Source organism: Cyprinodon variegatus, unplaced genomic scaffold (assembly GCF_000732505.1).
Source record: "Cyprinodon variegatus isolate N-32 unplaced genomic scaffold, C_variegatus-1.0 Scaffold463, whole genome shotgun sequence".
Lineage (NCBI taxonomy): Eukaryota > Metazoa > Chordata > Actinopteri > Cyprinodontiformes > Cyprinodontidae > Cyprinodon > Cyprinodon variegatus.
In genome coordinates, this window is record NW_015150916.1 from 521,610 (window position 1) to 536,244 (window position 14,635).

Here is a 14,635-nt window from a genome sequence, read left to right on the forward strand (position 1 = left end):
ACAACAAATAAAATACTGTACTGTACAGTTTTTTTACAATTTAGATACTGTGCACCTGGAAAACAAATATTCCATAAACAGCGATGGATATTTTTACAGTAATAGATTTTTGAAAAATAGAATCAACACCAGAAAGGTGCTAAAGTGATCACAGTTATTTAAGTGACTAAGGCAGAAACTGTGCAAAAACTAGCATCAATATAATAACCTAACCATTTCCTGATGGCTGTAAAAATGAATGAGCTTCATGTGGAATCCTGCAGGTACAGACCCACCATGAATATCCAGGGAACTGACATTAAAATAGTTAACTGATATAAGTATCTTAGACTTAGACATAGACTTAGACAGATTTGAATTGTCATTTTGTTTACACAAGTGTAAAACAAAAATAAATTTTATTTGGAACAGCTCTCTGGACAATTTAATCTTTTTTAAAAGTGCAGCCTTGAAAAATAGTAAAAAAAATAAATAATAATAAATAAATATACAAAAACTGTAATATAAACATATGACTGTAAATTTACTGTTCTAACTTTTGTTTTTTGATGTTCTGATGTTGTCTGGATGTTGATGGATCTGGATGCTCACCTGAACAATGAACTGTACAGAGTCTACCTGCTTAGCAGACTTTGATCATATGAAGGGTAGGGGTTCTCCTCATGATGATGTATGGTGAGATCAGCCATCTTGTTGTAGTAGCCTAGTTTGTTAGAGCATCAGCTTATCTTCATCTTAGTGGAAGCAGTTAGATAAGCTCATCAGGAATGCCAACTCTGTCCCAGGATGCCTCCTCGACTATGTGATGGAGAAAGAAGGACTGTAGCACAAAAAACATATCTGATCTTCAGTGAAAGAGTTGTCACTGTAGGTGTGACCAGCTTCATTGTCTCTAGTGAAGAACAGCTACACAGCATAATGCTGTCACAAGCGTGTTTCACAAGTTGTCGTGTGGCGTTAATTTAATTAAGTGAACTGGGGGTCATGCTGTGCTGTTTTTTAATTTAAAAGTCGGTGAATGAAGATTAATAAAATGATTGGAACAAAATGCTGAAATTGTGTGGAATGATAAATAATAAAATATATGAATGGAGGACCGTTATGTTGTAGACAAGACATACTGACTCTCTGCATAGGCCTTTAAAAGCACTTTGCTGCTAGCCTAGTCTGACTGGAATTAGTCAATGAGAAGAAAAAACTAAACTTCTGACAGGATTTAGGTAGATGTAATTTCTGCTCCAGTTCTGACCAGCATTGTAGTAATGGACTTGATGTGCTTTGGCACTTCTTCCCCTTAAAGCTATGCTACTAATAATTATTATAAATCCATGCCATAGTTCTGATACATATGTTAGAGAGTGGAAGAAGCTGAAAGTCTCATTTCTTTACAGACATTTAGTCTGTTTTTCTAAAATCAAATGACAGCATTTCCTTCTAAGTCGCCATCAAAGGAGGGCTCTTAATCACATTTATTCAGTTTGTGTGTGGAAGCAGGAAACCAGTAAAACATGCAGGTCAGTGGGTCCTGATGACCAGGTTTGAAGACCCCTGCTCTTTAGTAATAAAGATGTCAAAACATCTCAATGACAGCCATCTGTCACACCAGTCAAACTGTTTGCACATTCACTTCTCTCACAACAATGGTATCTGGCTCTTAAAATCACCTTAAAGTAAGCTATGCTACACATGTCTTTCTATTGGGTCAAAAACCTTCCCCCCAAAACACAAATATAAATGCAGATATATAAATGAAATATGGTATTTGTGTTGTATATCTTTTTGTTCAGTAACGTTACTACCAATGAGTGCTGTATTATCAATTAACAGATTTTAGTCAACTGTGAAGTTAGCTTGGCTTGATTAGGATTTTCCTCTTAAAGCAAAACTGTAAAGCTTTGCTTCTGGGGTCCCTAGATCTGTTACTACAAGGTTTAGCACACCTGAAAGTAACTGGCAGCACTGCAGTACAGTCTCCCTGAATGTTTTGAAATGTATGGTTGGGCCTGCAGGTTGAGAGGTAGTTGAGTTATTAGTAAAAACAAGGTCACATTCATCCCTCCAGATTAAATCCTACATCAGAGAACCTAAAATCTGTCTGATCAGGTAAGTTTCATATCTGTTTTTTTTTTCTAACAGCAACAACTTTAGTGAGCTCAGTTAGCTCTTCTCTTTAAGGGAAGTTGCATAAGGCTGAAACAATGAATGGGGTTTATTGTGATTAAACAATTATGGAGATAATCGTCCACTAATTTAGTAATTGTTTGATCATTAACTGGAGTATAAAGACTCTAAAACATGCCTTTAGCTGACAGAGCATCCAACTTGGATCAGTAATTATATCAAATTAGTAAAACATATATAAACATTTCGTATTTAAAATAAAAAAAAAACTTTTTAATCTGTCAATATTCTCTATCCAGAACTCTACAAGTGGAAAAGTTTTAGTTTCACCTGGTTTCATTTTGTAAAAAAATCTTCTTTAAAGAATCTTTGGCTATAAGATTATTAATTGATTAATTAAAAAATTATTGACAGATAAGTCAATTTTTAAAATAATCACTAGTTGCAGCCCTAGAACTGTAGGGGTAACACCGCTTTAAGGCAGTGCGTTAGAAATGTGGTGTTCTGGGGCACATGACTCATTCAGAAAAGAATCCAACCACTTTGAGTTCCATAGGCAAGTTTTTAATAAATGTAGCCCACACAGAGCATTGGTATGCGTTTAGTGCTGCATCGTTACAGTCTTAAAATAATGGCCCAAGTCTTTTTTTTTTTTTTTTTTGCCAAAGATGCTTTTTTTGCTTAATCATATCCTGACGATGCTGGCAATTCATCAGTTGTAAAGATCATGCATTTCCCCCTTTCTGACTGAAACCATAAAGAAATATATGGTCTTTTTTTGTAGATGTAATAGTTTTGTGTCTACTGGAAAACCACATCTTTATTTTTAAGAGGGTATTGTTATATTAACCTGAAAAATCCTTGAATATATCTCAAATTAAGATGATAGTTGTGTCAAAAGTTCTGCAGTGTTGCTTAAAAACTTGAAAACAAATCGACACCATGTGACCTTTAATTTGAAAGAAACCTTTGAAAATTGCTGCAGGGATACTTTGATTTAATGGTGACTGGTGCTTTATCAACTTTTCCAGAGAGAAATGTGGCAGTGAAATGAAATGCAAATTGCCTGAGCCAGAACTGTGACCTTTTTCCTGGTGCTGGTCCTGCATGCAGAAGAGATAAAACGCAACGTCAAGGTACACTTCTCATCTTACAAAAGCTTTTGTTATTTATCACTCCATCATCAGGACGGATATATTTTACATAGAAGAGCTGTTATTTTATACATAATTAAAAACAGTGTGTTATAAATCCCCAGGTATCCATAATCTCTTATTTAATCATGGTCTTCTGTCAGATTTGTAGTTTGCAAAGCCAACAACATCATCATGTTCTACGGTTCATCCTCCGGGGCCAGCATGTCCCTGCCATCCAAGAGTCGCCTAAAGCGGCAGAGCAGGACCTTCACACAGGTATATTAACATCTCTTCACCTATATGGTGTAATTTCTAGTTAGAAAACACTACTGAGGTCAAATATCAGTAAGTTTAATTAGTTTATCTTTGTTCCATGCCTCCCCAACAGAGTAACAGCAAATTTGATTTATAAAACTATTTTCTTTTGCTTTTTTGAATTACTTGGCATTACAAAGTAATTGAATTTGACAAAGTTATAGTGTCTGAATCTTTGTTAAATCTGGAGGCCTGCAACCTGTCTGCTAACCCTACAGTAGGTGGAGTTAAAGGAAAGCTCTGTGTCTACACCTTGAAGCGTTCTCACTCCGGTTCGTTTTCCTGAAAAAAGATCACTCGGAAGAAACTCTTTAAATAACACTTCATAATATATATATATTAGATAATCATGAGACATGACAACAGATTTAGATAGAAATTGTAATCTTCTCAGATCAAAAAAGTTGCTTAGGGTTACAGAAGGCAGCTCCCTACCAACCGGGCTCACTTCTCGGGAAGTGGCCTCGACAAACCGTTAAAAAAGCATTTTATACAACTCCAGTCTGCCACATTATCACATCACATGATACACTTTAGCAGATGATTAGACATCCATGGCTCCAGCCATATCATAATATTTAATTTTGTTCTTAGCTGAAGGACACCGCTCTCATTCCATTCCCAAATCTTTGCCACGTACAGAATGCAGATAATAACTGTATATCCGGACAGAGAAACTGTAATAAATAGATAAACTACCAGGGAAAACATTGGTTCTGACATGCAACAGGCAGGTAATATTACAGTGTTATAAACTCACACATAATCAATGATAATTATCCGAACAGAGGATAGGCCTCCATCTGCTAAAAGAATTGCGGTTCCCAAATTGCACTTTGCTCAGCTGTGAGCCCAAAACCTGATTTAGTTATCTAATCAGATTGATATCTATAAAATGATTAATTGCAATCATTTTAAGTTTCAGTCTAGGGCTGGCAACCTAAGAACCCTGAAAGTATAGGCTCTAGTCCCCTCCCAACCCTGCAAGAATAGCTGGGCTGAGTAGAAGAGTTGGATTGGTTTCCAAATAAAACAAAAAGTTTTGTTTTTACAGCAGTTTTTTTGTTGTATTTTTTTGTAATGGTCAGTTAGTATATATGGTATTTACAACGAAATGGTAGGGGTGGCCTGGACAAAGGCATATCATTTGGAAATAAAGCTAAATAAAATGAACAGGCAGAGTTATCCCTAATTCATCTGTTAATTATCTATACTATATATCAAGTGTTCAGGATAATTGTAAAAATCGTCTTCTTTGTAATAAAGGAAAAGAAAAGTCAGAAAGAGTACAGAGAACAAATTCCTACCATCTACCAAGACGCCTTCAATTAACCATCTAACAATGTAGTGTAAAGCTAAAGAGTTATTGGACTAAATTAAGTGAAAGGTCAGCTACAAATAAAGTGATGTAATACATCAAATATTAAAGATGCAGCATAATGTACTAAACGCCCTGCTCCTACAGGTCCTGTACCGTACTCTGAGCTACAGAGACCGCGTCCCAGCAGAGGCTGGAACAAACACCCGAGGGGACCGGCGCTCCACAACCGAGCCCCCAGAGCGCCCCGTGGATGACCCAGCCGAACTCTCCACCCAGAGCTCAGCCCCCGGGGTGCTGAAGATCTTTGGAGATGAAATCTGCGCTGGTGCCAACTACAAGAGCGTCCTGGCCACTCCGCGCTCCAGCGCTCAGGAACTTGTGAAAGAGGCGCTGGAGCGTTACTCGCTCAACAAGGATGCAGCCCGCTCCTACGTGCTGTGTGATGTGATCGGACGTTTGGAGGGGGGAGGCGGGTGGCGGACCGAGTGCCTGCGAGCTCTTGGGGACAACGAAAAGCCGCTGTTGCTCCAAGAGCTGTGGAAGCCCCGAGAAGGACACGCTCGCAGGTTTGAACTGCGCAGGAGAGCTGAGGTGGAAGAACTCAACGCTAAGGAGAAAGATACCATCACTGCTGGTGAGTAAACAAACAGAGAGAAAGGCACATCCACACACAGACACACACACAGAGCTTCCTCTTCAACATGTCAAACTCAGCAGAAAAGCACAGTTCATTAGCTCCTCTGCAGTCGCTGTGTGGTGAGGTTGAATGTGTTCTGTGATGCAGAATGAAGTCTTTCGTCACAGCTATTATCTTGTAGAGAGGATTTTGTTCCTGTGAGGCTACTAGCTACCGGTATTTTGTAGAAAGGTGCTGTGAGAATCTTTAATTCAGTTTTCTCATGAGCAGATCAGAACCACACTCAGATGGAAATTTACTCACCAAGGTAGACCTCTGAACATCTGCCACCTGTCTTTAGAGAGTAACCAGGGAACTTTAGAGTTTAATAACAGTCTTGCTTTATTACTTGTCTTATTAATGCTTTTTACTCTCATTTAGTAGAATTTACATTCTTATATTTAAATACTAAATCAAAACAAGCCATATTTTTTACCTGCATTACAGCAATGTCAGGAGGCATGATATGATTACAGATTTCTCTTTCTTTAGTACCTGTGACTTGACCTGTATTTCTAATTGTTTTGCTGTTTTATTTATTTTTTAATGTATTATTTCTTATATCGATTTATTTATTTTTTTTTAAGTTTAGTACTTGTATCCAAACATGCTGATGCTCACCATCTCTCTGCCTCCTCCTTTGGAAGAAATTAAAGGAGCACATTTCTGTGATGGAGGGCTGAGTATTTTTAGCCTCAGTCACACGTTACGCTTTCCAGTAACACCGACGTTTCTTATGAAGCATGCCAGGGTGCATCGGTTGCTATGTCAACTCCTGAGCCTGCCAGAGAGTCAGTCTGCAATCAGATTAACTATTTTCTCCTTTTGTTTGTTGTCTTGTAAAGTTCACGTTTCAGGCTGTGGAGAATTTGAGATCAGAGAAAACAGAACAACTTTCAAATCTAAAAACTCCTAAATTGTCATTTGTTTTATATTATACATTGCTAAGTCAAAAATTATTTACATATCAGACAAATTCAGCCATTTTTAAACAAGATTAAAGAAGTAAAGATTTTGTTCAAAAACTTGTTATATATTTGGACTGTGTTATTGTTTTTAAATATAAAATAAAAAAATAAATATTTAAATGATGTTGAGCCCCATTGTGTATATAAATGAGCAACTTAGCATCTAATAGATAGTTCACTTCCAAAATATTTTTTACCCTTTCGTCTATAAACTTACTCTGCTCACCGATAAACATAAACCCTTAATATAAAACTTTTTATTCTTATAATTACCTGGAAATGTTTTTTGTATTACTTAAAAGTGGGGTAGCTGTTGGATCCCATTTTCAATAGGAACATTGTAAAGGGTGAGAATTTGAATTTGTAAATAAATAAAACCATTAACTTGGCTTAGAATATAGTTTCACAAGCCCTACATGCAAAAACGTAACCATTTATTTATTTTTATTATGTTTTATGTTTTTCCAACTCTTATATACTTGGTAATATATTCAAACATGTGTTTTGGACTGCAGGACTGGGAACAAAAAAGTATTTTCAACAAATTCTAATCCTTAGGGACTCCAGCCATCATTCATTAACAGAAGATGGAACTGGGCTTGCCTACTGAAAATCTTTCAAAAAAATTTGAACAATTTATCCAAGATTAAAAAACAAACAAACAAACACCATACAAATCTTGATTGTGGTAGCTCCATGATCTGAGTTTGCTTTGCTGCTTTAAGAGCTGGATGACCCAATAAAACTCTTACCATTAAATCCAGTGGTGGCTGGTGGAGTTTTCTCCAGGGGGGCCTATAAATTTAAAATAGTAAAATAGATATATACCAACAAAGAATCAGACGTATACTAAGTTATCGCACTAGTATATTTATATGTATGTCAACAACAAAGAATATTATAAAAGCACTATAAAACCAAAGGATAATTTCATGTAAAGGGGAAATTATACAAAGTTTTTTGTACATACAATTTGCCCTTCTGTCCTTAAGAGAAGCACATTTCTCAATGACTCTTTGGTTGAAGTAAGGGATGGTTTTAATTAGGTTCTTGTCCATGAAGAGCATGGCCAGGGCATTGAGACAATGCTGTGACATCGTTTTCCTGACAAAGGTCTTAATAGTCTTCAGTGTTGAGAAGCACCTCTCACATTCAGCTGTGGTCATGGGAATTGTGATGAGGATCTTAAGCAGAGCCACAGTCTCTGAGAAGGTGTCCTGAAGATTGCTCCTCATGAAGAGCTGGTACAGAGCCACAGCACCACTACAGCTCTTGAGCTCATCCTTGCTGTAGAAGAGAGCCAGCTATGTTTTCAGCTTGTTCTTGTTGAGCAGTGTAAGCCTCCATGGTGGTTTTTTGTGCAGCTTCAGGGAACTGTCTACTGTACTCCTGGGATCTGTCTGCCTGCAGCAGTATATATAGCACTGATCAGATGCTTGTTTTGCATTGTCCAATATGGTGTCAAAAACCTAAAAAAAAGTTATGTACCAGTTCAAATATGGAGAAGCTATTAGTTATATTTTTTTCTAATATATAAAAACTATTTTCTGAGAATGTGTTTATTTAAGAGCAACAATGCAAATTAAAAAACAACTAGAAAAAGTACTCTGTATTACATTGTTTTCCATGTGAATCCCAGATTGTACATTCTTCTTTGCCTTTTCTACAAAGTGCTTTAAATCAGTCCTACTTGTCTTTATCCATGCTGGATAAGATCATGACGTTTGAAAAGGAGGCAGGGAAAGCAGATTAAAGCGTTAGCCTCACTACATACAGTTAGCCAAGCCTTGTAGCTAAATCAAGTCCTGGAAAAGGACAGAGTGAACAGTCTCCATCTGTCTTTGGACTGCTGATTAATTTTGAGGTTCGGCTGATCAGGTCCAAACAATTTCACCTCCAGCTTCTCTTTTTATGTTTGCTTTAAGGGACTTCAGTTCCATGACTGGAGCTGTCAATCAGCTGCACTACAACTGTGACGACTGTTCCTGTCAGCCAGTGGTGTCAAAAGTACACACATTTGTTACTTAAGTAGAAGTATAGATACTGCAGCTTAAAAACACTCTGGTAAAAGTAGAAGTATCAACTTGACCTTATTACTCAAGTAAAAGTGAAAAAGTATGTGCTCCAAAAACTACTTAAAGTTTAAAAGTATAAAGTAACCTTTAAGAAAAAGGCCAGATAACATTATATGAATTGAAAGCACAATTTTTCCACTATTTCAAAAAATTCTTTGAGATAGGGCCAAGGATGAGGGAGGTCTTGTTGGTCACCGTCTCCATCTCCGGATACGCTCTCGCCTGTGTCCGACCTTTCAGACATTTAGACATGTTTTTCTGAATCCCACATTGTAGCATGGCATAGACAATTCATGTTTACAGTTTGAAGAACACCTGCTTGCTTGTGATGATTTCCTTTAGCTAACCACTGAGTGTTTGCGTTCTATGACTCATCCAATTACACTAGTTTTCACTAGATGTGGATGGCACCAATGATCTGCATTGGATGGAGCACATGACGTGAAATATATATTTAGAAACATTAAACCACGGGTAACTAATAAAAAATCAGTGGGGTCCGAATAAAGAAAATCAACCAGTAAATGTCAGGAGACATTTTTAATGATCTGTTACTTTAAACAGAATTTAACACTGAAATAAAATGACATATTTATGCATTCATGTTACATTGAACTAAAAAAAAAAAAAAAGATGAAAAAATAAAAATAGAAATTGCCAAATATTGCATCCTGTTCTATCTGAGAGGAGTTTACACTTGTTCTGCCCTGTAAAACAACGACAGGGCAATTGTCGCTGTATGATCCGAAGCCTCATTTGGAGCTTTTAAACAGGCTTTTGAAAAACTTTGATAATTTGCTGCTGTAATATTATAGATTTTTTAGCATAAAAAGTTAGCAGATGTGCATAATCAAAAAATAACAAACACAATTATAGGGCATTCAGTATTATAAGAAAGCCCACACTGTTTCTAAATAAATACATTATTTTATGAGTTCTCTTCCGTTTTTGTCTCTTTCCTTGTAAGTCTGAAATGTCCCATGCTCCTGAATGCACCATAGCTGTCTGACGGTCGCGAATGCATCACACTGGTCTGTGTAGATGCGCGTTTGATTTTCAGTTGAAGACAAAGCTTTGCAGTTTTAAAACCCACGTCGGCTAAACACTGTTTATTGTTGTGTGTGAATAACAAGAGACTAGAACAAATACATCAGCTTTACCTCAGACAAAATCCGCTAATCCGTGACCTCTGCTTTAAACCGAAGCCAAGAGTAACAAGTAACGTTTGTTTTAAAAAGGTAAGGAATAGAAAGTAAAGATACTTGTGTGAAAATGTAATGAATAGAAGTCAAAAGTAGGAGGAAAAATAAGTAATGGAGTAAAGTATAGATACCTAAAAAGTGTACTTAAGTACAGTAACGAAGTATTTGTACTTCGTTACTTGACACCTGTGCTGTCAGCTGAGGGCACAGCTTTTCTGCACCCCAAGCTCTCCTACTGTATACATTTGTATCGCAGAGGAGCTACTGCGCATGTACAACTTTTAACAAGCCAAAGATTTTTGCACCCTAGGGTGGAAATATGTCACCAAAAATTTACTAAAAAAAATTTTATTTTATAATTTGATTATTATTTCCTTTTTTTATGTCTTAATCAAGGTCATTGGGTGGGTGGGGCAGCACCCTAGCGACCTCTATTGGTCAGCCACCACTGATTGAATGCCCAATGACATTGTTAGGTCACCAGTTCATGACCTTTAAAGAGGAGATTTAATTTTTCTCTTTGTCTTATATAAATATATTCCATTGTGACCAAAAAAAACAAACAAAAATTAATAAATGATGTATAGGGCTGCAAATACCCTGTACTTTTTAAGACTGTATAATCTGAAAGCAGCACCACTCTTCCACATTTTGCATTTCCATTTATAGAGATGTCATTAATCTCTTTGATAAAGGCACAGAAGCCTGACTAAAAGACAACAAAGCTGCCGATTATTAAAGCTACAGTGTGTAATTTTCAGCGACATCTAACGTTCAGACTGCAGACCGCAGCAACATGAACATCTCCCCCCCAACAGTACGGCGAGCGTTACGGGACAAAATGTCTTCCACGACGTCCGCATCACCTATCTTCTCAAGTGATGAGGTTTGTTTACATAGATCATTTTAATACTGCCATCTATTGTTCAGTACAGTCTCAGTTCTTCTCTCTCAACTTGCCGTAGTTACTTTCGAGCGTAATGGGCGATCTCGCAATCGCTAGTTTGTTGGCTCTGCGCTGCCATAGCGCAAAGATGTCTGCCTCCATGGCTGCGAGACCCGCTCCTATGTAATTATAAATAACAAATTCTAAGGCAACGCAAATATTAAGGTTAAGAGGCTGAGCTCGTAGATGAAGATAAATAACATAGTTATGTATAATATATTACATTTCTGACTGTATATCCCTGTAATTATTACACACTGTAGCTTTAAGTTAACTATTGAAGTTCAGCTCTTTCTATGATCCTACTGATGAAGTGGAAGTTTGAGTTGGGCTTATAGTTCTGCAGTAGCAGCTTGTCCAAGTTGCTCTTTTTCAACAGCAGGTTGATAATTGCTGTTTTAAGGGCCTAGGGGAAAACACCTGATAAAAGATGCGTTTATTATTTCAGTTAGATTATATGTTATTACATGTAGAGCTTTCTTAAAGAAAGCTGTGGATAAAACATCCAAACAGCAGACGGAAGTGCTTAGTTGATGCGAGGATTGGAGATAACTTTTGTTCTGGACTTGACACGGGTGTACACACTCTAATCAGACTCTTAATCTGTTTTCTGGTTGTTTTTTAATAATAAGCGAATATTCAATAATTCGCTAAATAATAAAGCGAATTGCCGCAGGCCTTGCTAAAGTGAAGTTTAGATGCTACAGATATTGTTAACTTGTGAACCTGGGCAAGTAAAGCATCCATCCATCCATTTCCTTCCATTTATCTGCAGCCGGGTCACGAGGATGTCCAGACTTCCCGATCCACATGTAAAGCAAAGCAGAGTTAATGTTTTTGCTAATGATCTTAGAGAAGAAAGATTATCTTTCATTTCTAAGTTGTAAGTTGTATCTGTAGAGTCTCTCTTTAAAAATGGAACAATGAACCTGGAGTTTGACCTTTCGCCACTTAGATTAACTTTTCAACCTTAAGTTTTTTTTCTACTTCTGAATGATGGAGCAGTTCTCCATGAAGACTTTTTATCTTCAGAAACAACCCTCAATTTAATTGTAAAAGTCACCTTTCATCATAATATCTATAATAACACACTTTGTTTTTCTCTTTTTTTTTTTTTTTTTTTTTTTTTGCATTTTATTTGAAAATGGCATCTGTGAAAGGATAGTTTGATTCTAAACAATTTTTATTGTTGTGACTCAGCTTTATTTTAAGTTTTTTTTTTTTTTTAATGACCTTCTTTTAACTGCTGACTCGAGGAACTTGGCTGCTGTGGTGCTTTTCGACCTGAATGCTGCCTTCAGTGTTGTGTATCACAGCACACTCATTCCTCTGAACACCACATAAGCAATAAAGGCATTATTTTAAAGTGTCCAACCTTACTTTGCAGATTCTCTCTCTAAAGATATAAACATTTCCTACAGCTCTGTTTAATGTCAGAACTGGAGTAAAATATATTCATGTTTACAATTCTCATTACAACTCCACTAATTTTATGATGTTTGATGGCAGTTTCTTTTTTTTATTATGTTCTACTTTACAAGTGTTTCATTTATTCTATGAGCACAGAAAGTTTTTTGTTCATTCATAGATTCTGGATCTACCAAGCTAGTCCCAGTACTGGTGCTTTCTTGGCACATTTCCTCCCTGTTTCAGCTGTAGCACTGATACTATGTCAGCACCAACTCTTTGCTGGGTCAAATAAAAGAACCCTTTTTTTGAGGAACAGGAATCAGACTCATGGAGACAAAAACTAAAACCGCTTACCACCAGGAAGACTCGGATTATTGAAATAGTTTTTGTTTTTTCGATAAACCATGTTTCTTTTTCTTCCTCCAGTATTTCTTTTCCATCAATACACCGTTATTGCTCTAGTAGCTTTAGCATCTTGGCAGCTAAAATTAACATCTATTACCACATAAATATTGTAGAAGTTAAGCCAACTAGCCAGATACATTGATCAGAGATAGCATTAATAAGCTGACAGATGAGGAACATTAACCTGATCTACTTCCATATACAGTGAGTAAAATAAATATTTGAACACCCTGCTTTTTTCCAAGTTCTCCCACTTTGAAATCATGGAGGGGTCTGAAATGGTCACTGTAGGTGCATGTCCTTTGTGAGAGACTTAATGTAAAAAAAAAAAAATAATTCAATGATACAGCTGCAAGCAAGTATTTGAACACCTGAGATAATCACTGTTGATATGTGGTAAAGTAGCCTTTGTTTGCAATTAGAGAGGTCAAATGGCCCACCCATCCACACAGATATTCTCTTGATCAGTCAAGTTTCTGGGCTGTCAATGCATATTTTGTGATTTGTGGATGATTTGTGTTTTTTTTTTTTTTTTTACATTATGTCTCTCACAAAGGACATGCACCTATGATGACAATCCATGATTTCTATGTAGGAGAACTTGCAAAATAGCAGGGTATTCAAATACTTTTTTACTTATTCCTCACTGTAGCACCTGTGTGTTATGAGGCAAGTAAACATTTTCCCCTAACTTTGATGTGTGGTAGAAGCACTGAAAATAGTTAGGCATTAGGAGTCTGGCAATTATAATGGCCAGACACCAAGTACAGAGCATCTCCAAAGGTGCAGCTGGTGCAGGATATTTCCAGTCTGCCGTGGTCAGTATCTGTTAATAAGGGTCCAGGCAAGGAACAATGGTGGTTACAGTCTCACTGCTAGGCATGGGGTTTTAACAGTGAACGATGGCTCATGTAGTTCAAACCATTAAATTGTTAAGGAGTAAGTATTGGTTCTGATATAAATGTGACAGATATACAAGTTTATTCTAGCTTGTTGCATATTTCACTGCAAAGCAGTAGATCAGTCTGCCCTGTGCTGACCTGTTCGTCACTGAAAGTTGCAGTACGACCTGGAATCCAGAGCAATGGCAGGTGGTTTACTTTAAGAAGTGATCGCTGCAAACTCTGCTAGGTGTAGCTGGTTATAGTCAATCATACAAGTATGTAAAAATGATTTCTTGTATCTTTTTTTTTCTTATCATTCATAGATTTTTTTTTCTGCCCTTTTCTGATAGTTTAGTGAATCACAGTATTTCCTTCTTTAATTTCTTTTCCCTTTTTTTCTAATAGAAAATACAGCGGACAAGTTTTAGTTGTTATAGTGGATGCTGTAGTTGTTAGTATGTTGTTGAATTCATTGAAATGTGTCTTTTTTTCAGTTTTATCACATAAAAGCATTCTTTGTTCTCAGACTGTTCAGACACTGAAATGTGACTTAGATTTCTCTTTTCTTTTTAATTCGGAAAAATAAAAAATAAATGAATGAATTCTAATAGCAAAGATTGCTTTTTCTGATAAAACTTAAGTTATCACATTTAAGATGTTTTTTATTTCCCACTAACCTTTTCTCTGCTTAGTATTTAGAAAACTCACCGGCCTGGACTGTGTTTCTTGTTACGTTAACAGTGTTTGTCTTTTGTTTTTCTTCTCTGGTGTATGTGTGAGCGTGCACGTTTCTGTGTGATTTCTGTCTATTCTCACATACCCTTTAGCAAATGAGATCACAGTTTGAAGGTACTGTAGGATTTTCACGGCCAACTTGAATTATGCTTTGATTATGCTCTTAGAATGTTATTTTGTGCCAATATGATGCTCACACATGTACTGTTGTTTGCTGAGCAGATCGTCTGTGAATCCTTTTAATTTCCGATCTACTTGTGATTGCATTGCTGAAAATGCTGTTTGCGCATTAATAGAAGTCATTTATAACCTTGCAGGTCCTTGGTGAACTTCTAGGGGCTTGTTGACATGAAATTTAAACCCTTCTGTATGGTACTTTTTCAAATATCAAATTTAGATTAGAAATTAAGTGAAATATGGAATTCATTAATTCAATTTTTA

The 14,635-nt window shown here is 36.6% G+C and overlaps 1 protein-coding gene across 5 annotated transcripts in view; it reads left to right on the forward strand.

Annotated features, from left to right (window-relative positions):
* radil (Ras association and DIL domains) overlaps positions 1-14,635 on the forward strand; it is a 49,379-nt gene that overhangs the window by 3,280 nt on the left and 31,464 nt on the right. For all 5 annotated transcript variants that reach the window (XM_015389513.1, XM_015389515.1, XM_015389514.1 and 2 more), the window contains exons 2-4: positions 3,153-3,257; positions 3,419-3,533; positions 5,038-5,527. In XM_015389513.1, coding sequence (XP_015244999.1) covers positions 3,450-3,533; positions 5,038-5,527 — 574 coding nt within the window. In that variant the 5' untranslated portion in view covers positions 3,153-3,257; positions 3,419-3,449. The remainder of the gene's footprint in view (positions 1-3,152; positions 3,258-3,418; positions 3,534-5,037; positions 5,528-14,635) is intronic.